Source organism: Trachinotus anak, unplaced genomic scaffold (genome assembly GCF_046630095.1).
Source record: "Trachinotus anak isolate AG129_WGS33_773 ecotype Australia unplaced genomic scaffold, CSIRO_AGI_Tana_v1 ptg000034l, whole genome shotgun sequence".
NCBI lineage: Eukaryota > Metazoa > Chordata > Actinopteri > Carangiformes > Carangidae > Trachinotus > Trachinotus anak.
The window spans coordinates 5,349,747-5,376,531 of NW_027273885.1; the positions used below are offsets into that span (position 1 = coordinate 5,349,747).

At 42.2% G+C, this 26,785-nt stretch overlaps 3 protein-coding genes across 4 annotated transcripts; 1 reads left to right on the forward strand and 2 right to left on the reverse strand.

The window, feature by feature from the left end:
• Positions 1–2,116: 2,116 nt before the first annotated feature.
• On the reverse strand, positions 2,117–5,494 carry her13 (hairy-related 13). Its single transcript, XM_071471911.1, has 4 exons — positions 5,140–5,494; positions 4,781–4,867; positions 4,595–4,676; positions 2,117–3,528 (listed from the first exon to the last, which is right to left on the reverse strand). The coding sequence occupies exons 1-4, from the start codon at positions 5,224–5,226 to the stop codon at positions 3,062–3,064; spliced, it is 723 nt and encodes a 240-aa protein (XP_071328012.1). The 5' UTR covers positions 5,227–5,494; the 3' UTR covers positions 2,117–3,061.
• Positions 5,495–9,822: 4,328 nt separating this feature from the next.
• Positions 9,823–11,585, reverse strand: her8.2 (hairy-related 8.2). Its single transcript, XM_071471690.1, has 4 exons — positions 11,427–11,585; positions 11,232–11,327; positions 11,062–11,140; positions 9,823–10,564 (listed from the first exon to the last, which is right to left on the reverse strand). The coding sequence occupies exons 1-4, from the start codon at positions 11,487–11,489 to the stop codon at positions 10,197–10,199; spliced, it is 606 nt and encodes a 201-aa protein (XP_071327791.1). The 5' UTR covers positions 11,490–11,585; the 3' UTR covers positions 9,823–10,196.
• Positions 11,586–15,660: 4,075 nt separating this feature from the next.
• On the forward strand, positions 15,661–26,377 carry cab39 (calcium binding protein 39). 2 transcript variants are annotated; one of them, XM_071471587.1, is made up of 9 exons: positions 15,661–15,830; positions 19,319–19,474; positions 19,660–19,824; positions 20,657–20,775; positions 21,128–21,296; positions 22,406–22,465; positions 23,012–23,077; positions 23,660–23,803; positions 24,113–26,377. In XM_071471587.1, the coding sequence occupies exons 2-9, from the start codon at positions 19,361–19,363 to the stop codon at positions 24,299–24,301; spliced, it is 1,026 nt and encodes a 341-aa protein (XP_071327688.1). In that variant the 5' UTR covers positions 15,661–15,830; positions 19,319–19,360; the 3' UTR covers positions 24,302–26,377. The 2 variants fall into 2 exon arrangements, with proteins under 2 accessions (XP_071327688.1, XP_071327689.1); XM_071471588.1 differs by lacking the exon at positions 15,661–15,830 and adding an exon at positions 17,318–17,448.
• Positions 26,378–26,785: the final 408 nt, after the last annotated feature.

Below are 26,785 nucleotides of genomic sequence, written 5' to 3' on the forward strand. Positions count from 1 at the left end.
ACATACGGGCTGCTGCCGCCGGTGAGTGCACAGAGATCGTTCTCCCACAGTCACAGGCAGTTGAGACGCAGCCGAGGATGGCAGGGTTCCCCGGGGATCTATTTCAGCGCCATATGCTCGCCTCCGCCGTTGAACCTCACTCACGCCAACTGTTGCATTTCACTGACCTTTAACCTCAGAATTCATATGCGCGGTCACAAACTCACAGCTGATGCATTTGGATGCAAAAGTCCTACCTTTCACCCCCCCCTTCAAAAACTAAATCTAGTAATGTGGTCAGCCTGTCATCTGTCTTTCTCAGTGAGCAGATTGTGGTGATGTGCAGGGGCTGGATGAAGTATTCCCATAGTCCTCAACTCTGGTTTGCATGTAGTTATATATATATATATATATATATATATATATATATATATGTATTCTGAGGTTAGATGAAGACTTTATTCAAGGTCCCAGTAAATACCTTTGTTGTGCTGGTTTGACCAGTTAGAACAGGGTGTAATTTAATTTGTCCTGTGGTCCTTAAACACTGCACCCCACCCATTCAACCCCCTGCTTCCTCTCATGTACCTCAACATCCACACCATACAATGACTGCTGTGTTTAGGGACCCAACCTACATTTAAAGACATTGTACACTGTAATTAGATTTTCTCTGTCTGAAACCGAGTTTGGCAAAGAATAAATTACAGAACTACTGAAAAAGTCATTGTTCCGGTAAACGCCAGCTGTCGTGTCGTATGGATGTTAAACTTGGCACAACCGGTGAAACTCGGTGACAGCTGATGGGAGTTATTGCCCAGAACTGATCATTTCAATCAGGGGTGCGTTCAGGATCAGTGTGTGAATGCGAAGCTGTGTGTGAGGTGTGGAGCAACAGACAGCTCTGGTGCTGGTCTCTTTAAAGTCGTTCAAACCAGCTCCACCTCCAGATAACATTAAAATGCCTGAAAGAATATAGAAAACTTTATGAAGGGATCAGAGGTTTATTCATGAAATAGTTTATTCAGTCATTCCAGATCAATCATGGGCCAAAAGAGGGACAAACTTCGTGTTGCCTAGTTGTAAAACAAGGCCTTAGCTGTCCGTTTTACTTTAAGCAGGTTTGCTATCTGCAGTTTTATGATACTTTTATTTGCAGGACTTGTGGGTTGAGTATTAGAGATACTAAAGGATTGAACCACCTACAATTCCCATCGTTTGTCTTTGCCCAGGCTGCATGCCTGATGCCTTTGGGGGTCTTGATGATCCTGAGTCAGTCCTGCAGCAACCTGTGTGTGTGTGTGTGTGTGTGTGTGTGTGTGTGTGTGTGTGTGTGTGTGTCTAGGTGTCTGCTGGCTGGTCTCTTTGAAGAATCTGACCCTGCTTGTATCCTTTTTAGTGTCTTTTCAACTCTTTGACGCTCCTCTGTCAAATGGCTCAGGCTTTGATCACCGTGTCTCGTCTGCTCCCATTTCAATGCGTTTCCTCCGACGTTCACACCCAGCCCCCCCCACCCCCCCCAGCCCTCCTCCTCCTCCTCCCCCTCCCCCTCCTCCACCCGAGTCTGTTAGTGCATCCTTCCAGACAGGGAACCAAGGACGGACGATTCTCTGTTGGTCCCGGATATGTTATATAAGACAAGTGAGAAGTGCGTTCTCCCGGGCTGGAACCGGTCGGAGCTCATTCATCCATTTTACAGCGGGAGGGGGGAGGGAGGGGGGAGGAGGGGCCGTGCTGCTGCGGGCTGACGGCTGGTGCAGACAGTCGGGACAGGATCTAACAGCCCTCTCTGAATAAGCCTCATGTGTCTGAGGTGAGAGCCACGGTACCTGCAGAGGTGCGACTCTTTCATGAGGGGGGGGGGGGTGTTAACAGGAAGAAGGAACCATAACCTGAGGAGATCTTGTGTATCTTGTGTAAAAAGTATCTAATATTTTATAGCCTAGACAATTGTATTGTATGTTAGGACCCCCTCGAAAACGAGATAGTTCATCTCAAGCGGTTTATCCCAAGGAACAAACTTGAATCATGAGTAATAAACATTCCCTGACCGCATTTTTATTTCCCCACATTAACCTTTACCCATTAGTTTTCTCCTGTTTTAAGCATTGATTCACATCAGACAGACAGCGTTTCAGTTACATTATTTTATTTATCAAAATCAGACATTATACTGGCAAAACATTTCTACACATCATTACAACATAAAGTGGTCATTCTGAAAGAGGCTACTGGTCCAATAATCTACAGGCCTTTATGAAATACAATAGAAATATTTATATTAATCAGAGGCATTGCCAATCTTCTAAAAGAGCTTTTCTCCTCATACAAACTCCTATATACACAGAGTTATTGACAGTCGCAGTGTGAAGGTCCCGAACTGTCTGCCCTTTGTTGGGTTATAAGTGTTGAGAGGGAGGGTGTCTTCAGGTGTCAGGAAAAAAAAAATCACAAGCCACGGTGTCACTACTGAGAGGAAAAGGGGGAGTACTTTCATGAAGGCCCCCATCTGGGGGGGCCCTTGAGCAGAAGGACCCCTCTGAAGAGAAAAAAGGAAAACTCCACCTTTCAAAACTCAGATTTACACATTTTTCTGTGATATCCAAAGCACTCAAGGAAAGTTTTTCTGATGAGATGTTGTTCCATTAACTTGCACTGCCTACTTCCCTTGTCATTCAGTGGTTTCCTACATTTCCCAGAGTTCCAGGTAATGGCTGTAAACTTGCTGCATCAGTTGTGGCTGAAGAGAAAAGCCACAGTCATGGTCCCTCGTCGGATGCAGAGTGTTCTGCGGCGGCATTATATTTTGGTCGAGTGAGGCTGCTGTCAGGACAGTAATTGGTCTCTTTGTCTCTTATTGAAAAGATCTGATTATACAACATCAATCTGGGGAGTCCAGAGGAAAATCCATGCATGTGGTCAGTTATCTGCAGCGGTAGATGAGTCCAGAAATGCAAACAGTGTTATTTTGAAAGTGTTCATAGGATGGAATTTTCCCTTTTATGTATTCAGCAGGAGGGTCCAGTATCACACCTTTACAGGACACCCACAAACCCTGCTTCAGTGGATCCCATCCAGCCCTCTACCAGGGTCTCCACATGGACCGAGGGTAGGTCATGGTGGGCATGCTCAGGGCCTCCCTGTTCTCCATGCCCTCTGTGGAGCTCTGGTTGTGCTCGCTGTCGGTCTCGTCCAGGTCGGAGCACAGGTCCTCGCTGGACGTGGTGGAAGGGGCCGGGGAGAGGGCCGAGGACGAGCCGAGGGACAGACTCCTTCCTCCGGGTGAAGCCAGAGACGCGCAGAGCGACTCGCCGCCTCCGTGCCAAGTGCTGCCGTTGCTCCCAGAAGTGTCCGTGATTAGATCCATCAGCACGTCCTGGAGGTGGTCCTCGTTCAGGGGCATACACTCCAGGAGGTGGTTGAGGAGCTCAGCTGCCACCGTCGCATCTATCCCAGGACAGCTGGACACGAATGTGTGGACCTCGTGCATGCACTGGATGTAACCGGCTGCAAACCTCTCACTGGCTTCTCGGTTGAGTGCGTCTGTTTCTGCAGGAGGAGACAGACAGTTGTGAAATGACTATACCTCATAGCACTTGTGGTCCAGTACAGTACAGTTTGCATTTTGTACTGCTCCACTTTATTTCAGAGGAAACACTGGATTTTTTCCTCCACTACATTTTTTGACACCTGAAGTTACATCTCAGTTAGTTAACAGATTTTCATACAAAACATATGATCTTATAAAATAGGAGGCACTGTTATAAATAAAGCTCAACATTATAAAAACATGTTACATCATTAAGATGCTACTTAGTCAGCATGAATAATAATAATTGACTGATATATATATAAATCTCTTAAGGGGTCATTCTGCATCAGTATGTTTTATATTTTTAAAGCACATTTATCTAATTACATTTCTGTACTTTTAGTTATGTAGAACTTTAAGTGCAGGACTTTTCCTTGTGATGGAGTGTTTTTACATCGTGGTAGATCCCAACACTTTTTCCACCACTGATCCCAGACAAGTCATGATCACTGTCCAGTCACTGGCGTGTCTCAGGACTTTCAGGAGTGGTGTGATAGATTTGCTGTGATTTCAGCTGCTCTACCCCAGATACAATAGACTGATACTTTGTCCTCTTATTTCAAACTTGGATGAGTCAAGTTCTTCTGATAAGTTGATTTAGAGCAGGGTGATATATAATATCAAACTGTAGGATCATGTAGGATTTTGGATACGTTTCAGCTTCTCTGACTGTGTTGCATCGCACCCATATTTGTAATGGGTTAGCTTTTATTTTGCCTTCATATCTTTTGAAAGAGCAAACTGTCATCATCAAAATATGACATTATTTATATAGAGTTATTGACTCTATATACATAATATGATAGAGTTTATCCAACAAACATATGGATAGAAGACTGAACATCAGCTGTCTGGTTCCTGTGATCACACACAGAACAGATCACTGAAGTTAAAGAGGACGTGAGCTCCAGTTTGTCAGGGTTTGGATAAGAGGTAGCGCTGCACCAGTAAAATCCTGTGCATCGGCTTTTTAAGATTAGCCTGGATCAGAGTGTGCGGTTCGCCGGTTTAATTTGTGCAAACCTTGGCTTCGGTTCTTCAGGATGTCCTCCACCTTCTTCACCGTCATCTCCAGCACCTCTGCGTTCTCCATTTTGGAGTGAAACTGTGGAAACAACCGGCAGAGCTCCTTTAGAGACTAAATCTACCTCCGCATCACAGGGACAGGTGACCCCCCCCCCTCCGCTGCACTGTGCGCCCCGTACTCACGTCTGTGTCCACCAGCAGAGTCCGCAGCTCCAGCAGACTCTCATTGATGCGAGCTCGCCTCTTCTTCTCCACCAGAGGTTTCCTGGTCTGAGGGAACACAAAGGTCACACTTCAGCAAAGGGAGAAAACACATGTCGGGGATTCGATCATTACAGCCGTGCGTGCGTGAGACCCGCCGCTGGTCAGTTGTCGCTTTGTGATTAAAGTTGCATCTAATTATTGAGTAAATTCCTGGAAACTCTCTCCGCACTTTGCAGCGACGCGACTTGCTTTACACCGCGACGCGGCGTAAAACCGGCGCGACAAGTGCGTCATCGCCAGGTGCGTCCGGAGAGCGCGTTATTCCCTGCGTACGCTACCTTCCTGTCCGCTTTCTGAATCCCATAGTAGGACTCCTCTTCTTCCGACCCAAGTCCGGTGCTGCTGGGCCGAGCCGAGGGGGCCATGTTGGTCGGATCGCCGCTTCTGTGGCTTCTCCCGCTGCTGATCCGTCCTCTCCAGTCGTCTTCAGCCAGGGGCAGCTGGCAAACGCAACCGGTTACAGGGAGAGGGGGAAAAAATCAACAAACTCGCAGGCGAGGCGAGGCGCCCTGTGTTTATTGTGCAATCCTATTGAGACGTGCTGCTGGCGCTGAGTGGCTGTTGTTAGTATTTATAGGGGCTTATTAACATGTGAATAGGGGCTGAGCCGCTCCTGCTGGGGGACAACAGAGCGCACACGGCCGGAGCCAATGAGCGCCCAGCTCTTTTGTCTCCGGTCAGCCCCGGTCTGCGCCTCACGGAGCTGGACGGGCTTTAATCAGACAGTTTGTTGGGTTAGGGGGCCGACCGCGCTGTTTTCCCCCACTGTTGGTGGTAATGAACTATATGTACTTCCATTCATTTGTACACAATTCATTATCAGGCAGAAGCAGAATATTAATAGAGTGATGCCTGAACTTTATTTTGTTATTTTTTGATAAAGCTCAGTGTTTAAAGAAACTTTTGGATGCAGGCTGAAGAATATATTTCAACTCAAGAGGGGGTTGATAGAAGGTTTATACATTAAAAATATGTAATAACCCAAAGTGGTGCTTTATATTTGTAGCTATAGATTCTTGTTATGCAATTTTCTCAGCTCTCACGCGTCAGAGCATCTCCACATCTCCTCCACCAGATCCCGTCCCGTCTCCTCCCTGCCCTACCCAGTCTCCTTCCTGCCTGCTTTTGTGTCCGTCCCTCAGCAGATTTACCCGGCTGTTTGGCGGATGTAACGCGATGCCTTCAGTTGGCAGCTGCTGCTGGCGGCCCCCTCTACCCGCACTGAATCAGCCGGGGGAATTAAGAGCCCTTCTCCAAAGAAAGCGACAGGTGTTGCCCTGCGCCTCGTTTGTTCTGACCGTTGTTTTGTGACTTCTGATTCGTGTGCAACTGCATCCTCACGTTGCCCAATCCGCTGTGAGAGTTTTTAATATTTGGCTGCTTTGGCTGAATTACGTGTGCGTGGTATCTTTATTGCGTACAAACATGCAAAGTACGAGGCTGTCATCCTTTTAAATAACACCTTGACTGTGGGACCTGTGATATCAGTGTCAGTGGTAGCTGGACGGGCTGGTTTGGTCCTTTGCGCACAATGTCTATTTGTTTATGTCTAATAAGAGCGCTCAGCCCTCCGCCCTCCTTATTGTACGTGTTTTGTACAAGGCATTCTCATGCAAATTCCCTTTACAATGGAGCAGTTCTGTCTGCTGGAAAAAGGACCACGCAGGCATCTGTGCCACCTTCCAGGTACATGTGGTGATTTAGCCCATCATCAGTTGCTCTTTTACGCACAGCATTTCCACAATTTCCGCAGAAAGCACCACTAAACTCTAGTGCCCCAAATAAAGGAAGAGTTTCAGACCTTTGAAGTGGAGGATTTTTGGCACCTCGCCACCCCCAGATCCCTGTTCCAGATCTTTAATGGTGTGGACTGTGGAGAGAGCAGCTGTCTCGGCTCGCTTTTGTCGGTAAGCTCGCTGAGGGACCAGCACCCCCCTCCACCCCCCACCCCCACCCCTTTCAGACCCGCCGACTGGCGCCATGTGGAGACCAATCATAACGGCAATAATAGCTGGAGAGTTGGCCATATGCACTTTTCTACCTTTCTATTTTACAAATGATGAACTTCATTTTCATTATAGCCTTGATGCACCAAGGATGATGCCCCCACTTTGACCAGAGCTACCGTATCTTTGTGCGCACAGATGGAGATGACTGATGCTATAAGATGCTCCAAAACAACGCTGCTCCAAAATGTTTAATTTTGATAGTCTGTCAGGGGCCAGGTGAAACTTGTTGCCTAATGCAGAGCTTAGGGGTCACTGTCTCCACCAGAGAAACCTGCACAGTCCAGTTCCTGTCAAAGGCACCATTCACTCTGTTAATTTAGGTCGACTTTAGGTGTCTGGTCCCTTCAATCTCAAAAACATAATCATAATTGTTATTTATAATAACATTTATTATTAAAATAACTGGAACTAACTGCTGATAATTGCTGGAACCAAAAACTCCATGAGACAAATCACCATTAGAAATCCTATAGTCTGCCCTAAAACAGAAGGAGAATTACTGTCTAATAATGTGGGAAAATGAACTCCCTGGATTAAATCTGAGGTCACAGATCTAGGTGCTATCTTAGCTTCAGATCTAAGCTTCAAGTGGCACATTAACAAGGCAACGAAAACATCATTTTCCAGCTTGGAAACATAGCTAAAGTAGCCTACAACCATTTATTAATCAAAAACAGTGGGAAACTGATTCACGCCTTTATTTCAAGCCATTCAATTACTGTAATGCACTTTTTACTGGTCTCCAGAAAAAAAACAATGAGAGACTTTCAGCTCATTCAAAACTCACTCAGCAGCTGCAGCTCCACTATTAACCAGAGCCAAGAGGAGAGAGCACATTAGTCCAGTTTTAGAAGCCCTTCACCGGCTTCCTGTTACATTTAAGTGATTTTAAGGTCCTCCCTTTTATACAGAGCCATTAATGGGCTGGGACAGAGCTACATTGCTAACTCCACTGTTAAATAGTTGTCTTCAAGAACATTGTGATCATCTGCTGCTGGCATACTACAGCTATGAATCTACCTATATCACAAAAGCCAGCCATTATTATTATTATTATTATTCAGTGTATTTTTATTTTCCATATTATGTTATGCATTATATATATATATATATATATATATATATATATATATATATATATATATATATATATATATATATATATATATATATATATATATATTCTATTTTTACCTTAACATCTGTTTTATTTTTGATATTATTCTAAGTGGGTTTTATTTTCAATCTTATGTTACATTAATTTGTAATTTTCTTTTATCCCTGTTCTTTCCATGTCTATTTTCATGTGAAGCACCCATACGTCATTTCTTACACTGAGCTGCATTTCTTGTCCGAAAAGTGCTACACAAGTTTTTATGATTATTATGATTATTATTATTGTTATTAATATTATTATTTTAAGTTAAAGGGTCTGTTCACCTAAATACATTTGTGGAATTTCTTTTGTAGTGCTAAAACATCAAAAAACGATACTTGAAAAACTCAGCAGCATCTGTCTTTCCAGAGCAACAATGTCCTGGTTACTCTGGTAATAATAATTGACAAACCGTACTGTGAGCAATTTTCAGCTGAACTACCTTCAAAGAAACAGTATTTATGATCTACGGAAATTGTGATGGTAGAAAAAGCAAAGATCTGTTCTATTTAAGTGTCCCAGTGAGGTGTAACTGGAATTCATCCATTGTTAGTGTTATTATTTGTACACACACATGTGCTTTTCCTACTGTGACATATCAAAACATCTTACGTGGAAATGGCTTTTAGCACCAGAGATGTATTTCATCCACCTCCACTGTACTGACTGGGCAGGAGAAGCATCTGAAAAATACTTGAATACCACCTGAGGTAAGTCAAAAAACTGACTTTGAATTGAATTGAATGATTGCACTGACCTTTACTTTAAGCTGCAATTTTGGTCTGAACTCCTAAACCACTGACATACTTGGCCCTGGACCTTATGAAGTCGATGTGGCCAACATGTTAGCCAGCAAACAGACGTGAAATAACACGTTTCCAGCCACCAGACAGATTTAAGTCCAACGGGCCTTTTTTCTTGGAAGACATTTTGACATTTGACAGTGGGAAAAAAACATGGGATGGATTAATTCAATTTAGCTGCTTCAGTTTCATGGTCTTTCTAGTTCTGGCGCACTGTCATACCGTCATAGCTCAGAATAAGAACAAAGCCACAAAGTTATTAGTACAACAGCTGTGCTTTTCTGACTTTGACAAGTCAAAATATATTTAGCTCTGTTTGGTCCCACAGAGTTAAAGAGAAAAACACAGCTAAAATACAGTATCTGATAAAACATTTAGTGCCAACCTAGCCAGGTTTCCTGACTAGCTATTAATTTCCTATGACATTTGTTGCTGAACCAGTTGTGTGTTTACTTGCTGAAAACAGCTGCCTGCTGCTGTTGGAAATGCAATGATAATTATTATTATGAAAATTATTTACATACAGTTGCAGCCATTAAAACAATGAGATAAAAGAGGCGAAAAAGACGTACTGAGTTGCAGAATTAAGTTTAGAATTGGCCGGGTCACTGAGAGAGACCATTTCACAGCCAACATGAAATTTGTTTGGAAATTTACATAAAGAAACAGATTAATGCAGCTTTAAAATGTTCCCAGATGTTGACAAGCTACAAGAAGTTTAGTCTGTAAACTAATCTGTATTTCAGAAATAGGCTTGACACTAATCTCTACCTAGTCCTTTGATGGCCATAATCCAGGATGACTATATATTACTGTAATATCAATTATTAATTTATTTCCATTTCTATAGTTGTATAATTATAAATAACCTGAAAAGTAAACAGTTGGTAAGCTGTTACACGTAAGGGCCTATGTCCTGTTCTTCAGCACAGCTCCTCCACTATAACAGAAATATGAAAAGACGACATGAATAATATCATTCATGAAGCTAAATAAAATGTAAAATATTTTTTATTATTATTAATGTTTAGGTTAATTATACAGCAATAGAGGAAGACATGAAAATCTATGCAATGGCAAGCAAGTGGTCTAAAAAGCAAAGTCATATAATATCAAATAAATAAAGCGGTTAATACAATAAATACATTAAAAGGTTAATAGGAGCCTTCTATAATGCAGGCTACAAGAAGTCAACTTCTGAAGGGAAGTACTGAGAGAAGGACTGTATAGAATCATTACAGCACACCTACAATAATAGTAACTGGAACAAAACTGCCCCACGTTTGTCTTCTGAGCAGCATATCTATAAGATACATAACAGAGGATGGTCTAACAAAACGGAGAACCAAGATCATTAATCCACCAATTCACCAGGGCCTCCACATCTCCAGCATCCCCAGGTGGGAGCTGTGGAGCGTGGCCCTCTCCTGACATCCAGCTACATGGCAGCTGGGCCCCTCTCTCTGGAGCTGCCTCCCAGCCAGGGGTTCTCCTCTGAGAGGCGTGCCGGGGACGCTTTGGCTGGCTGGAGGCGGGAGACTATGTCTGGGTGTCGGCTGGGTGACGGGGCGCTCTTCGGTGGACCTAGGCAAGGACTTAAGGAGGTGGTTGAGGAGGCGTGAGCCCAGATTTTTGTCCATCCAGTCACAAGTGAGGAGCATGTTGTGGACTTCGTGCATGCACTGGATGTACCCTGTACTGTATTTCTGCTGAGCCTCCAGGCCTGATGTGGGGTCTGCAGGGAAAAAGGGGAGGAGGAGAGAGGTTATAGCAGCATCTGGTGGTGGAGGCCCTCACATGCATCCAGTAAACTAGCTTCAACTACTGCTGTTTTCCTTCAGGAAGCTGCTCAGTAACGCAAAATCTTTCACAGCTCACAAACAGAATTTCATTTACCTAACCTTTTAAAAAAACAATGTTTCCAGATTACAACTCTCTCTCTCTTACTATCACTTCACAGCTGAGTACATTCACACTTGAAAGATGTGCCCTACAGCATCTGGCGTTGTATGTGCTGATGCTGCCCCCTGCTGCCTGATGTCAACTAGGTCAAGGGATTTCATTTAAAAGTTCATTACGCACAGCTTCACTATAAGAGGTCACATTAAGTGATTCAGATGTGAGCCAGCTTTACAGGGGTCACTGAAGATTATCATCTCAAGTCACCTTGCATTAGACCCTACACAGCCTATGTGACACACAAAGACAGGTGCACTGAGCCATGCTCCTTACCGTTGAGTTTATTGCTCTGGATGTTCTGCAGGTGTTTCACGGTCATCTCCAGAATATCGGCTTTCTCCAGTTTGGATTGCTGTTGAGAGACGAGCAGAGGTGAAGTTAACCTGACTCGCTCTCCACTGTTTACTCGTAAAGGAGGATGAGAGACGTGAGGAAATACTCACATCAAGTCTGAACGCGCCGATCACAGTTTCTTTCAGCTGGTCCAAACAGTTGTTTATCCTCTCCCGCCGTTTCCTCTCAATGAGCGGCTTTCTCAGCTGTAAAAAGAAATGCCGCCGGTTAAAGACAGCCAGCTGGGCGAGGCTCCACGCTGGAGGGCAGAGATGCAGCTTATAGTGTTTCCAGGTGTAAAATACCTTTCTCTCCTCCTTGGCACTGGGATGTTTCCCCACGTTGTGCGCCACGGATGAAGCAGTCATGTTTTGTCCTCGGCTGTCTTCGCTTCTGTGCCCTTCTGCTCTGGATCTCAGCGCGTCTCTAGGGCCCTCGGCGCGGCTCGGCCCTCGTATTTATAGGGCACAATTAGCATGTGAATGCTCCAACTCTTTGGCTGCGGGATTTTCCCACACACGGGGTCCCATCAGTCAAGACTGACAGGTCACTGGCTCCATTCAATAACCGAGAGACCCGGCCTAGAAAAAAAAAAAAAAAAAAAAAAACACTCAAAAGCGACAGATGTCCAGCCTGAAACCATGCACCACCCCCCCCACTCCACCCTCCACCCGACAAAAAACTGCAGTTTCCTCCTCTCCCAGGGATGAACAAGGGTGTGCAGTTACCGTGCTGTACTCCGGGGAGCCCCTCGCCCTTTCTTTTCAAGAGCAACATTACACTACCTGCAAAATAACCTGTTCCCTCACAGCTTCAGGGCACTGACGAATCACCTGAGAATATACCTGCCCTTATTAAAAACAGATTTGCCTGTATCGTCTTTGATTCATATTTATTAACATTTATTAATTATCCTGCTAATTCTACAGACAGGAGCCAGACTAATGGGGACATGACGCGGCCGCAGTGGAGAAAGTCTCGCCCCTGCTTTGATCATGCTCCGTGTTTTCCGATGTTTTCAAATCTGCAGCCAACTGTTGGTGAGCAGATGTCCGATTGACCAGATGTCCCTCCACCTTAGGGTCCCTTAAAGAGGAGTGGGGTGGAGGGGGTGGAGGTGGGTGGGTGGGGGGGTGCTTTAGAGCCACGCGTCTGCCAGGCGAATGCCGGGTCGTGGGAACCGGACTCAGACAAAGGCCGCTATTCATCCGAACCTAATAAGCATGAAGAGAGTAATAACCTCCAGAGAGGGCGGACAGGCCGAGGAGGAGGAGGAGGAGGAGGCTGAGGCTTCAGCAGGTGACCAGTGGATGACCGGCGCCGTGGGTGTGATGTATAGTGGGTCTAACTAACCTGCATTACAGAATAAATAAGATAACAGAATAAATTAATTAGCCCTACATCACAGTTTCATTAAAGCATTGATCAGGGCTATTTGAATAGCTCAGAACATTTAAAGGCAGCAAAGTTTTCTACCAAGTTTCTATCAAATGCCAACATCCTTTTTATAGCCGTTGCCATGGGAAACCATATGGCCTACCTAACAAAAATCTGTTTAAGAGTCATCAATTTGTTTTAACCCCTTGTATGCTTTGTAAACATTAGCTGCTAAGTTGGTGATCAATAATCTTATATTATTTGAAGAAAAATGAGGTAACATTAGCTTTTACATGTTATTTATGTTGAAATGAAACCTTTTTAATAACATTAGCTGCTAATTCTGGCCATGACAAAATTAATAGTGATGTGAAGTGAAATAGTGCCAGAGTTGCCCACAAAAGGTTAGTAGTAAGGTAAAATGAAAACATGACAGCACAGTGATTCTGAAATACATGCAATGTGATAAAATGTGACTAACCTAAGCTGCTATGTTGGGCATTAATTGTTTATCTATGTAAATTATATATAAAAAACACAAGTTTGGCCACCCCAAATATAATATGTAAGAAAAAAAATGTCATTAGCTCATAAGTTGCTGTTATTAAGATGAAATTAGAGAAAGAAAAAAAATCAGTAGCATTAGCTGCTAAGTTTGCTATTTCCTGTTAAAATGAACTGTTGAACTTGGCCATCACAAATCTCATGTAAAGGCAAAAATAAAAAAGGAACAGTAACATGTGCTGCTAATTCTGGCCATCGCAAATTTAATACAGATGTGAGATGAAATAATTACAGTTACCTTACCTGTCAGCATTGCCAACGAAAAAGTTAGTAGTAAGGTGATATGAAAAAAATTACAGAATGAATCTATCTATCTCAGTAGCATTAGCTGCTATGAAATACAAGGCTGGTGTGAGGCTAAGCAGTGCAGCTATAGTCACCAACATAAATCAGACATGCTAAGACTAGCATTAGCTGCTAAAGCTCTAGGGTTTTGACACTGCAAGGCAAGTAATGGCGACAAAAACTCTAAAATTTCAAAACTATAAGTCTAGCATAGCTAAGCTTTGGACAGAGTCAAACCCCACCTTCCAACTACAGTTTATAGCGAGCTGATGGCAGCCCCAGACAATGAATGAACATCCTATAATAATAATATAACATCGCCTTTATTAGTCCCACAGTGGGGAAATTCACAGTGTTGCAGCAGCAAAGTGGCAGTGCAGAGAACAGGAAAGCTGCAGAAACTGCAATAACAGATATTTAGAATGATAAATAATAACATACTAAATATATAGATACAAAAAATTACATATTTACAACAACAGTAGCTAATGCATGAGGTTGTTACGGTGGTGAGTTGTCGGTTTCTGGTGTGTGTGTGTGTGTGTGGTTACTGAGCACAGTGTTTGTTGTAAAGTCTGACAGCAGCTGGAAGGAAAGACTTGTGGTATCTCTCCCTCACACACCGCGGGTGCAGCAGCCTGTCACTGAAGGAGCTGCTCAGTGCTGTCAGAGTGTCCTGCATGGGGTGGGAGGTGTTCTCCAACAGGGATGATAGCTTCGCCACCATTCTCCTGTCGCCAACGACCTCCACTGAGTCCAGGGGGCATCCCAGGACAGAGCTGGCCTTCCTGATCAGCCTGTTCAGTCTCCTCCTGTCAGCAGTGGAGGGCACCGTAAAAGATGGCTGATGCCACCACAGAGTGGTAAAAGGTCTTCAGGAGTCATCTGTTATGGCTATATCAGAATCAGAATCGGTTTTATTGCCAAGTATGTTTCCACATACAAGGAATTTGTGCTGGTGATTGGTGCAATTGGGGATCAGGGGGATCAGCAACAGTTGGGCTCTCTAGCCTTGTTGATGAGGCTAATAGCAGACGGGAAGAAGCTGATGGTGAGCTGATGTTCAGCTCCCATTTGAGATCCTCTGTGATGGTGGTACCCAAGAAGCGGAAATGGGGTGTGATGGGGGTGGGTGGGGCTGGGTTTTTCCTGAAGTCCACTATCATCTCCACTGTCTTCAGAGCGTTAAGCTCTAGGTTGTTCTGCCTGCACCAGGTCACCAGACGGTCAGTCTCCCACCTGTAGGCAGACTCGTCGCCATCAGAGATGATGCCATAACAGATAAATATAGCAGACAAATAAATGTAGTGAAGTGGTATAAATTACTATAAAATACAAATTTCACACAGGTACCTTAACCCTACAATGCCGAATGCATCAAATTTGATACAAGCATTTCTGAGACCTATTGCATCACCTTATGGTAAAAACTTCACTCAAAACCCTCTTGTATCCAATCTGATACTTGTCTTCCAACCCCTGGTGGAAACCTTTATCACTACAACAATTCTCCTCCCACCCTGGACACAAACTCTTTGTGACACTCCCCTCTGGCAGGAGGCTGCGGTCCTTCAGGACCAAAACCTCTCGCCACAAAAATAGCTTCTTCCCATCTGCTATTAGCCTTATCAACAAGGCTAGAGAGCCCCACTGTTGCTGATCAACTGCACCAATCACCAGAAAAAATTCCTTGTATGTGAAAACATACTTGGCAATAAAACTGATTCTGATTCTGATTCTGATTCTGAATTCAAACACAGTACATGGGACAATCCAAGTTGGCCACCTTCAGATAGTTCCCAACTCACTGGATCAAGGTAAAGAAAATTGCCATTTTTACGAAATCTTTAGTAATATTCTAACATGAACACTTAATCTGTTGAACCAAGTTATAATTACATAATTTTTTGCATTTTAGTATGTAGTAAAATCGTGTATAAAATTTGGAAAAACCTATATGCAAATAATTTTTTTTTTGCAAATTTTGTGAAAGGGCCAAATAAAGGTTCCAGATTCAAGAAATCAGAATTTTCTGTCCATTACTTCTTTTAACTATTTGAATAGGATGCTGAGGGGCGTTGCCTCCTGTGCTCTTCTTACACTGTGCATTATATATTATGTAAAGACAACAGCGACGTCACCGGTGTGTCGTCACACTGTAAACGTCCAATCATCTGCCGGAGGGGTCAGAGCGCCCTCCTCCGATCACCGGCCGTCGTCGCAGAGCAACCGCCACTGTTGCCATGACATCAGACGACCAGAGGAGGCGGTAGACGCTGGTGCAGTGATCGCCGCTCCGCCGCTGGCGTTACCAGTCCGACAGAGAAAGAACTAGGAAACAGGGGCCGCACAATTAACTATAGTACAAACAAGGGGAGGCGACGAACAAGGAAAACAAAGCAGTTTTTGTTCCAAGGAGCCCCCGAGTTGCCTTTTGCTGTCTTGACAAATCGGGGAGAATTAGTGAAAACGCCGCTTACAAGGTATTATGTTGTGTGTGTGTGTGTGTGTGTGTATGTTGTTATGAAAAAATATTTGCAAGCATTGTAGTGTAAGACTTCTTTGGCTAAAAACGGTTGCAGTTAGCTAGTTAGCTTCATTTGCTAACGTTAGCTTGTTAGACAGCTCTCAGCAAGCAGAAACGTTTTAGCTGAACCTAGCCTGCTGTTGATAGTCTGCTAAAGGCAGGCATGGGCTCAGTAGTACTAGCGTGAGGAGCCGCTGCCAGGCCCGGCTAACATTATGCTAAGTTAGCTAACCAATGCTACAAATATTACAGTATAAAACCGATCATCATAAACTAACTCTTTGCACGCTAAGCTATTTTAAATGATGCTAAAGCAGCTGGATAAGGTTTGTAAGCATTAGGCCTGCTTAGGCCTTCTGTGTGTCGTCAATACACACACATTTTATAAGACCACCAGCAGCAGCACCGTTGTTAGGTGAACAGTGATTGAAATATTATAGGCCACATTAGCTTACAAACACACAGACTGGTACGTAAAGAGTAAAGCTAGCAGAATTACACATATCACATCACAGTGGCCCTGCGTTAAAGTGGCGCATTTGCTTAACATAGAATTACTCAATGAGCAAGTATCCATTTTGTTAGCATTGCGCAAAGTTGGTAGGCTTTACACCATCACAAACCAGGCATGGCCAACACAGATGGGCGGTGCTCACTGTCAGGTTCATGTTGACCAGCTTTCAGGGCAGGAGGTGTGCAACTTGTTCAAGTTTTTTAAGTTATACGAGTGTTTGCATTGGAAAATGATGGTAGAAGAAGTGGCTTTGCGACATATGTAAATAAGTTAGCTAAATGACTGGACTAGCATTAGCTAGCTGTTCGCAGTGGTCGTTAGCTTGCAGCCAGATGATAGCAGAGTATCTGCTGCTGTGTGGACTAAAGGATGAGAGTGGCTTTGACGTTTGAGCGGTCTTCTTATACTGTTTTATTGGTTTTCTGGTGGGTAACTATATTTCAGGCTGGTATGTGAAGTCTGGTCTGACTGGCATGACGGTCATTTTCCCTTTAAGACAGTCGGCAGGTATGTGGACCTGTTTCCGTCTGCAGGGCCATGTTAGGTCAGTTTGTGTAAAAGTCAGGCCCACAGCACTCCTGACGTTTGTTGGCCTGACATTAGTAAGGGAGTCATTGTGGGTTAACGGTGACCAGCTGATTTTGAACCTGCCATATGTGTTGCCTCCCTATTTGCGTCACTGATACAGAAGCGGGTCAGGAGCAGAGGGGCGGTTCTGCTGTCTGCCGGCTACATTAACGAGCATTAACCTGTGCGAAAGGCGGATTTGGCCACCTGGCGAAGTCGAGGTGTGTCTAGATTACTCAAGATGTAAGCAAGCACAACTCAGCTGCTTGATTCACCAGTAAAACCGGGGACAGGTGTAATATTTCAGTCCAGTCATTCATGACACATCATATATGAATGGTGACCTGCACCTCCCACTTCGGTGCTACTTGGTTTATATTCCTGGCCTCAGCGTTGCTTTCTAAATGTGGACTCCCTGCCAAGACCTATGAGGAAGAGTTTGACTGTTTGATGGTTTATATTTAGACCTTAGAGGATCCCGGCTGAACAACAGGTTAGTTTCATACTGTACTTAGTGTTTGATGTGTACATCTAAGTGACTAAATGACGTGTTGATGTTTTGTGGCAACCCTTAGCATCATATTGGAAACAGATGTTTGACAGTGCAGCTTGCGTAATGTAAATATTTTTAGTTCAAATGATCATTAGACTGGTATTGGGTTTTATTGATGTGTTTTTCTGTCTTAGAATAGGTAGTTGAGCCATTCTGTTAGCAAAGAAGCACACTTAGACTGTTGTGTTGCTAATTACACTCAGTTATAGCCCTTGCTCTCTCAGCTTGTTTCTTACCCGTTCATGAAAACTTGGCTTTCGCCTCAAAGTGTGTGTAAGGTGGTTGGGTGTGTCTGTGAATTGAGTAGATAAGGGTCCTTGTTAAGTGACCCAGTTAAATAATAGTAGCAGTGACATACGGTTGTCACATCTGCCGGTTAAATCACCCATTACATTGCTCTGGTCTTTGTAGCATGGCTCATTTTCACCCAGGGTTTAAGGTTTTTGGAGAGAGGAGACAATATGTTTAGTAATGTCTTTACATAGTTAAGTTAGTCACTGCACAGGGAGTGGGTCATACAAAGGTCTGAGGCTATGTAATCTTGTAGGTAGGCCTGTATCATAGAAAACATTAAATAACCAGAAGATCCACAAGACTGTACTTCCCAGTGAAGCATTACAGGTCAGATCTAGAAATAATATTCACAAAATTCTCCGGTGCATTTGTATTTTAAATATTTGCCTTCTATGAAACTCTAGTCGCATTAAATGCCAGCAAGACTTCATTAGGGCTTAAGTCACAGTTTGGCATAAGGGCTACTTGCCTTTGTAGTTTGTTTTACAGCGAGAGCTAATGGTGCTTTTCATTGGGATACTGGGAGTGTACCTGTTAATGTTCCAGATGACCACACCAGAGCAACAGTTGCATCAGGTCTAAAAGATGGACGAAACTAGACTTGGCCCTCCGATAGTATCTTTTTTGGGGATAAGCACTCGCCCCTTCTCTCTTTTCTGAAGTTGTTTTTGATACTCTACACTAGGGCTATAATTCACAGATGCAGTGAATATCCAATATCCATATCCATATCCACTCTGAAATGAACACTTATAATAATCCAATCCATTATTATAAGTGTTCATTTCAGAGTTTTATAAACAGATGGGATGAGTTAAACATACACAGAGACATCAGCATGAATAGTATTATTTTAATATTTAACTGCCAAATATGGGAAAAGTCTGATTTACTAGATTTTTAGATGTTTATATTTATGAGAAAAGAAAGGAGATGCATCAAGAATACAAAAGAAAGTATCACAGCGCTGGTGCTAAATTATAAATAACGAGAGATGGCGTAATAATATAATGCAATATTGATCACTTGTCTCACCACATGAGCAGTGAATGAGTTAGTTTAAGTCAGAGTTCAGCTAGAAAAGGTGATGATGTTTTAATAGACAATTTTGTTTAATTAACATTGTTTACTACATGTACAATGTCAGCACAGTTCTTTTTTCATATTGTTTGTTAAATGATACTACATCCTGAAGTTGGTATAAACATAAACTTTAGCTCCACATGTAGTTTTACTGTATCTACTGTAAGGATCTTCTTCAGCTCTGTTGTCAGTTTTTGTCCAGACTTGCATGGTTTGATGTTGTCTGTGACTTCCAAATAATTTGTGACTCACAGGCTATATAGTAGAATCAACTTCCTTATCTACTACAGCACTCACTTCTGAACCTTTCTACAAGCTTGAGTACAGTATTAGATAGATATTGTCTGGAAAGGCAATATACAGTGCAGGATCATTATCATAGGTCCTGCCACATTTATAGGGCTCTGACCCAGTTTTACATTTTGTTCCTCAGGTGGACAGTCCGCTGCCAGGTTGCTCGTGGTAACTCTCCGCCATGCCTTTCCCCTTTGGCAAGTCCCACAAGTCACCGGCGGACATCGTCAAGAACCTTAAGGACAGCATGACAGTGCTTGAGAAGCATGACATCTCTGACAAAAAGGCAGAGAAGGTATGCTGAATCTCACACAAGCTCAGATGTTCTTCACTTTCACTTGTGGGATTCATCACCTTTAAAATGTCAATTAAAGCCAAAAAAAGGGATTTTTTGAGGGTTCTTTCTAAAGCTTGAAATTATGTGATGTCAGCTTTGTAGTGTGTATATGCTGGTGTGTACTTATATATGCATATATTCAGGCCACAGAGGAGGTGTCAAAGAGCCTGGTGGCCATGAAGGAGATCCTATATGGGACTAATGAGAAAGAGCCCCAGACAGAAGCAGTGGCCCAGCTAGCCCAGGAGCTCTACAACAGTGGCTTACTTAGCACCCTGATAGCAGACCTGCAGCTCATCGACTTTGAGGTGAGATTTAATGTCTCCTTTGTAGAAATAGAACAAAAGAAGGGAAAAATACTGAGTGAATGCAAGTGAGAAGACGAAGAAATTTAGTTTTAAGTATTAAAGATTTAATACTAAGTGTGTGCAGTGAAGGGATCTTTATGTTCACACAGGAAGAATGTGTCTTGTGAGAGAATGTGTTTTCAAAATATGTTTTAAAAATGTACACTCAGGTAGTGAGGACAGTTGGGTATACGTGACCAACCTGCCTATGTTGATATGTGTGTAAACTCATGTCTCCCTGCAATGTCTGGTGTTGTGTTGTAACTGCTGCAGCAGGCTTCCCTGACTCCCCCATGACTGCATGAGTCACTGTGTTGTGTGATCTCGCTCTTCCTCTTTACCCTTTCTCATCCTCCCTCCCTGTTTAAAAAAAGAAAAAAACAAAGGATTACAAATCACAAGAGTGCAATAGAGAAATATGACTGTGACTCAAAAGATATTTTAAAAATGTCTTCACTCATTTAGTGCATGATGAATTTTTGTCACTACGACATTTTTGTATTTCTCAAATTACTTGTCATTATCTTTAGAAGACATCCGGCCTCTTTCTTCATCCTATGCTTAAATACTGAAAATGAAAAGTTTCATTGCAATAGCAAAGAAATCAAAAGTCCACAAATTTGTCTGAGAAATGTATTAGCAAGGTTACATTATCTATCACATTTCAAAAAATACCATACCTTACACTTAGAGTTGCATTTTGCCTTCTCACCCCAGTCTCATTCCTATGTGTTGTATTCCAGAGAAACTAGCTTTATCAAGCCTTAATTAATTTGTTATCTGTTACTACCAGGGTAAGAAAGATGTGGCTCAGATCTTCAACAACATCCTAAGGCGTCAGATTGGCACTCGGACACCCACGGTGGAGTACCTCTGCACCCAGCAGAATATCCTCTTTATGTTGCTTAAGGGGTAAGGAAGTACACACATACACATGCTAATCATGTTCCCCTTGATCATTCCAATTCTTGTCAAGCATTCTTTCTAAGTAACCTCCTAACATAAAAGGAATATAACATAAAAGGAATATAAATCACTCCACAGATTTGCATATTTTGTCTATGATGCACATTATAGTGCATTATTTTATGTTTGCTTAATTACACCTAAGGAACTCCATTTAAACATTTATAACGAAGTGGTGTTCTGCACAATTATTGATGTGTTACACTGTATTTCATTGGCACGTCCACTTGTTTCAGTTTACCAGCTTTTGCCATCAACTGATCAATATACCTTTGTCCTATGTCGCCGTTTTATCCAGGTACGAGTCTCCAGAGATTGCCCTAAACTGCGGTATCATGTTGCGGGAGTGCATCAGACATGAACCACTGGCCAAAATCACGCTGTGGTCTGAGCAGTTCTATGACTTCTTCAGATATGTGGAGATGTCCACGTTCGACATTGCCTCAGACGCATTTGCCACCTTTAAAGTAAGTTGGCTCAGTTGTTCAGCTGCTGGAGCTTTGAGTAATACTCAGAGAATGCTTTCTCCTAAGATGTTAAAGCCAGTCAGTGCTTTGCAAAAAAAACCAAAATCATCTTTTCAAAAGTAACTAACTGACATACTGAAAGTGATGAGCTTAGATGATTTTTACAGTTTCATGACATCTGTCTTCAACCTCCCCATTTCCAACTTCATGCTACTTTGTTGTTGTTGGTGGTGGTGGTGGTTTTACATAATATAATTTGAAACATTGTAACTAACTTGACAGCTCAAACAGAAAATTTGATGATGCGTTGGTGGCAAGTAACAGCTGCTGCTACTGCTGATATTGCAATTATAACGACACATTGACACAAACAGTGTTGGGGACTGTGGGTTTGGAGCTGTTATAATGGGACAGACTGGGTTTATATGCAGAGTTTTGAGTTATGATTTAGAGACTTGAACGGACCACTTGAGCTGTCATGAATCTACCTCTAAGTTTCAAAATAGAAAGTCATGGTGGCTGTTTCTGAAATGTTCCACTTGAATTTAGTTTTTGATTAATATTAAATAAAATTAGAAGTGGACCTTGCAGTCGCAAAGTCTTGTTTAATTTCATATCGATAACATTTTGATTAATTAACAGTTTATATTAAATCATATTAGCGTTTAAACCATTGCTGGTAGTTTGCTGATTGTTGAGGCTTCTATCAAAGGGGCTCAGTTTTAAACTGGAATTTAAAGGGCTGGAGTCACCTAACACCAATACTAAATGAATACTAGTGGTCAGATTCTAATCCTAGCATTAAGGCAGGAGTTCTTTTAATACAAAGCAATTTTTATTCCATCCAAAAAAAGATTAATTTGCTGCAGATAAAGCAGTCTACTTATGTAATTGAAAAGGATTATGTCCAGAAATATCACTAATCACACTGTAACCCAAAACATTTTTTCTGTGTAATTTTAGTTTCAGAGGTTTTCTGTTATTATTATTATTTTATTATTTCTGGATGAGTTTGATTTTGTTGTCCCTGAATTGTCCAAATGGGACCAGGGTAGGTCAAAACCATTTGTTCAAATTAATTTCTAATGGTCAGCATTGTCTATTTCCAGGACCTCCTCACAAGACACAAGCTACTGAGTGCAGAGTTTCTGGAGCAACATTATGACAGAGTAAGTCCATACTGTACTAAAAGTCAGTATTTAATGGATTCACCCAAAGTGAGATCAAAATTTTTAAAGTTTATCATAATAAATGGAGCAAAGAATTATTCGTCAATCAGTCTTAACTCGATGTGTTTCTCTGCTGCTTTTGTGCAATGTGTATCAGTTGTTTAAAGCTCTGACTTTTTTATTGAAATTCAGTGTGTCTGAGATAACTATTTCTGAAAACTTCAGAAGAACCAAACTGTTTCCTTTTGACCAGTTACATGTGAATTAAAACTGTGGCAGCCTGGATGTTTGACATGTTTGTAGTGTCTTTCCTAACAACATCAAACCAGCCATTTGGGATATCATTTACAGGCTGGTAAAACGGTAGCTGTCCGTCTGTGTGTGAAAATCTCTCATTTTCCTGTAATAGTATTTTGATAGAAGACACAGTACAATTCTGAAAACCACTACTTGATGCATTTAGATGACACTCTCCCTCTCCCCCCCGACCACTTCTATTTTTACCCTCTTCTCTCTCTCTCACTACCGCTTTCTATCTCTCTGTAGTTCTTTAGTGAATATGAGAAGTTACTCCACTCAGAAAACTATGTGACTAAAAGGCAGTCCCTCAAGGTAAGGACCCTGATTTGTGCCTGTAAATAGGTCCCATGTAGTAATGAAACTCTCTTCAGAGAGCTATTTAAAGAAGGGGTCTTGACAGAGTGTTGGGTTTCTTTTAATCATTCCATCCCCATCAACTTGTCACGACTGCCATCTAGTGGTTGGACCAAAAAATTGACATGTCTTTTGAAACTCCTTCAATTTCTAGTATTTTCTTCACTTCCCTTATGTTTTTGACTGGTGCATAATCTCACCTTAATGTGAATATTAAGCATTTTGTAGCTCTCAAGCCACAATGTATATTACAAATGTAGAGGGACAGATGCTAAAATTATTCCTGCTATCTCTCTAAAGTTGTTAGTTATGTTTTGTTATTCATTTCTGATGTGTTTTAAGGTTGCCTGACATTAGTAATGTTTGTACTTAAATTGAAGAAAACAGGCATGTATTTTCAATTATGATGCAAACAAATTACACCTTATGTGGGCAAAGGAAATAACAGCCTGTCAATTTGGAAAGTCTGCAACTGTTTGCCAATATGACAAAATTTTCACATTAATAGTTATTGCTGTTTCTCACTCTGAAATGATCTAGTTACTGGGGGAGTTGCTCCTTGACCGGCACAATTTCACCATAATGACGAAATACATCAGCAAGCCGGAGAATCTCAAATTAATGATGAATCTGCTACGGGACAAAAGCCGCAACATCCAGTTTGAGGCTTTCCATGTTTTTAAGGTAAAAATCAAAGCACGGTTAAGGTGTGTGTCCTTGAGGTGTCTTTAACAAACAATAAAGCACTTTCAGAGGCTGATAGATTTACCCTGCATTCAGCATTCTGCTTACAAAGAGAAATATATGACAACAAATAAATGTATATTATAAATATATGACAAAAATAAATAGCTGCTACCACTGTAAATCCACTCAGCACAGATGCCTAGTGGACACACGCCCTTGCAGTTGTATCAAATATGTACTCAGCATTAAACGTAGCACACATTATCTTCATATATTGATATCCTTGTCTTCTTCCTCTACTACCAGGTGTTTGTGGCCAACCCCAACAAAACTCAGCCCATCCTGGACATCCTGCTGAAGAACCAGACGAAACTTATCGAGTTTCTCAGCAAGTTCCAGAACGACAGAACAGAGGACGAACAGTTCAATGACGAAAAGACTTACCTGGTCAAACAGATCAGGGACCTCAAGAGGCCTGCCCCGCAGGAAGCCTGAGGGAAATGCAGAGGTGGGGGGAGGAGCCACCAGGACCATGTCTGGAACACATCCAGACAATGTCTGCTTAACGGAACCATCAGCAGCTGCTCTTCTGGTTTCTGAACAAAAATTGAGGAAACAAATGAAAACCAACAAAACACAAAGTAACCATATCAACTCATCAGGAAGTCGCCAGCTCCTCTGCTCCTCAGAGAACATTTGATGATTTTTTTTCTTTTTCAGTCTTTTTTCCTTCAAAAGAAATAAGAGAAAATAATAGATGCTGCTGCTTTCTTGCACATTGAGACATGTAAAGTATATTATAATGACACAGTCCATCAAACATAGTGACAGAAAATGTCCGTGCATTCAAAGTAAGGCAGACTTCCTGATTGATACAAGGATCAAAAATAGACACAAGTTTACAAGCATATATGTATTACCTAAAAAAAAAACAAAAAAAAAAAACATGCATACACACATACTGCAAGAGTATCAGCTAAAACCTTGTGATGGAAAAGGTACGAGCAAGTTGAACATTGGTGTGTTTGTTGCATGCCTTGAAATGTGACAGATCCAAGGCTGTACCCGGCGTCGGCTCTGTGGTGGCCTGCCCAGTCTGGCTCCCATGTTCAGTGCCACAGACTCGGAAATGCACGTGCATCACAGCAACCGCTACAGTTCGCATCTATGCCTTCATCCGATAAAGCAACAGTGGTTCATTTTACCGATTTGTGGGGACAAGCTCTCAGATGCCATCACACAGAACCATTTACCTCCTGTGCGCTCTGTTACGACACAGCACTTGAAGCACATGAGGAAAGGAGGGAGGGATGCAAGGTATTAATTTGTCAAAGCCTGAGAGTCAGGTCTCTTTATTGTTTTCTGGGACAGGGTGAACATGTACATATGCCTTTTTTTGCTTTGTAGATTTTTGTTTAACCTTGACATATGAATATATATTATATATATATATTACCTTAAACATCACGTTTTTGGTTAATTGTAATCAAATTACTTTCTAAAACATAAAAGAAACAACAAACAAGTTAAGTGACATTGTTTTTGCATTTCATTTTACTGCTGAAATGGTTGCTGGTGGGTTTCTTTGTACATAACTTAAAGGGCCAGCTCACATTTAGCTAACCTATAGGATATTAACAATTTGTACAGCAGAGGAATGTCATGGTATTAGCTCTGGATCTGTTAATCCTCTTTTTATTCTCCATCTACAATTTGTGTAACTCTCAGACTGCTGCAGGGGTGTGAGCAGTGCAGAGGGGGGAGGGAGGGAATTGGAAGAGTATTAACTGAAAAAATAAAGCCTGTGTATTTGTGCACTTTTTGAGGTGCTGAGCGATCAACATCACCTAACTGGAGTCGAGGACTGGGGATTCCCCCCCCCCTCCTCAATTTTCATTAATCTTTTTTTTTTTTCTTCTCCTCACTCATTCTCACCACTTTGGCTGGTGGCCTGGGAGTGCTGTGTGGCCCCACAGTGAGTGCGCTTCACGGGGTGAGCTCGTCAGGATATTGGCAACTCGGCACATCATTCTTACTTTCCCCCTTCTCTTCATGTTTGAGCCGTTTTCTTCAAAGGGGTTTATAATTCCAGTACAATTATGAGTGTAAAGCATTGTGGGTAGCAGAGTACTTTGGGCATGTTGGATTTTCCCCATGATGCTGAGCAAAACTGATGAAACCACAATATTTGTTAATTTGCCGTGAATGACACAGTCTGTGTCTCAAGACATATTTTCACATTCAAACAGCCAAATAAAAACCATCTCAGTGCAGACAGCAGCACTACTCAGATAGCCCACTCTTCCTCCATGCGCATTGGACATGCATGTTCCTCCACTGGCTGTGCATGATGCTGTACTAAAGATGTTGTACTGGAATTGTTTCTTTTTTCCAAATATTTAATAACATTGAAATGTCAAATTGAACTCTTGACTGTATGCTGACTTTGACTCCAGTTTCAGCATAGAGTGTGTGGGTGCTTTCAGAAGTGTCAAAGGCCTGGGCCCTACAATCGAAATAAAGAAAGAAAAAAAAAAACATTTGGAATAAAATAAAGCTGTGGTCATTGTCTTCCTCTGTGCATTATCATTTTTTCATTTTTAGCAACTGCCATTTATCATACACTGATATGGTTTAGTAAACAGTTCTGCCAGTCACCTCCACTCACAATAGACACATTCACAACAACCATGCTGCTGGCTAATTCACAGAAAAAAAAATAAAAATAAAAAACCTTTCCACTGTTTTCTCTGAAAGTTCTAATTGATAGTTAATAGAAACTTTTACCTTTCTTATTAGCAGAGGTCACTGAAGTCAGAAAAACTTGAAATAGCTGATTTTTGGGCACTTGGGGAACACAGTATTGATATATTAACTTTTTAGGAAGCAGTAGTTTGTAGTTTGTTGCTGAGCAGGTGGCTGCAGTTGGATTTATCTGGAAACAGCTGCCTGCTGAGTGAACCAAAGCAGTAACACTCA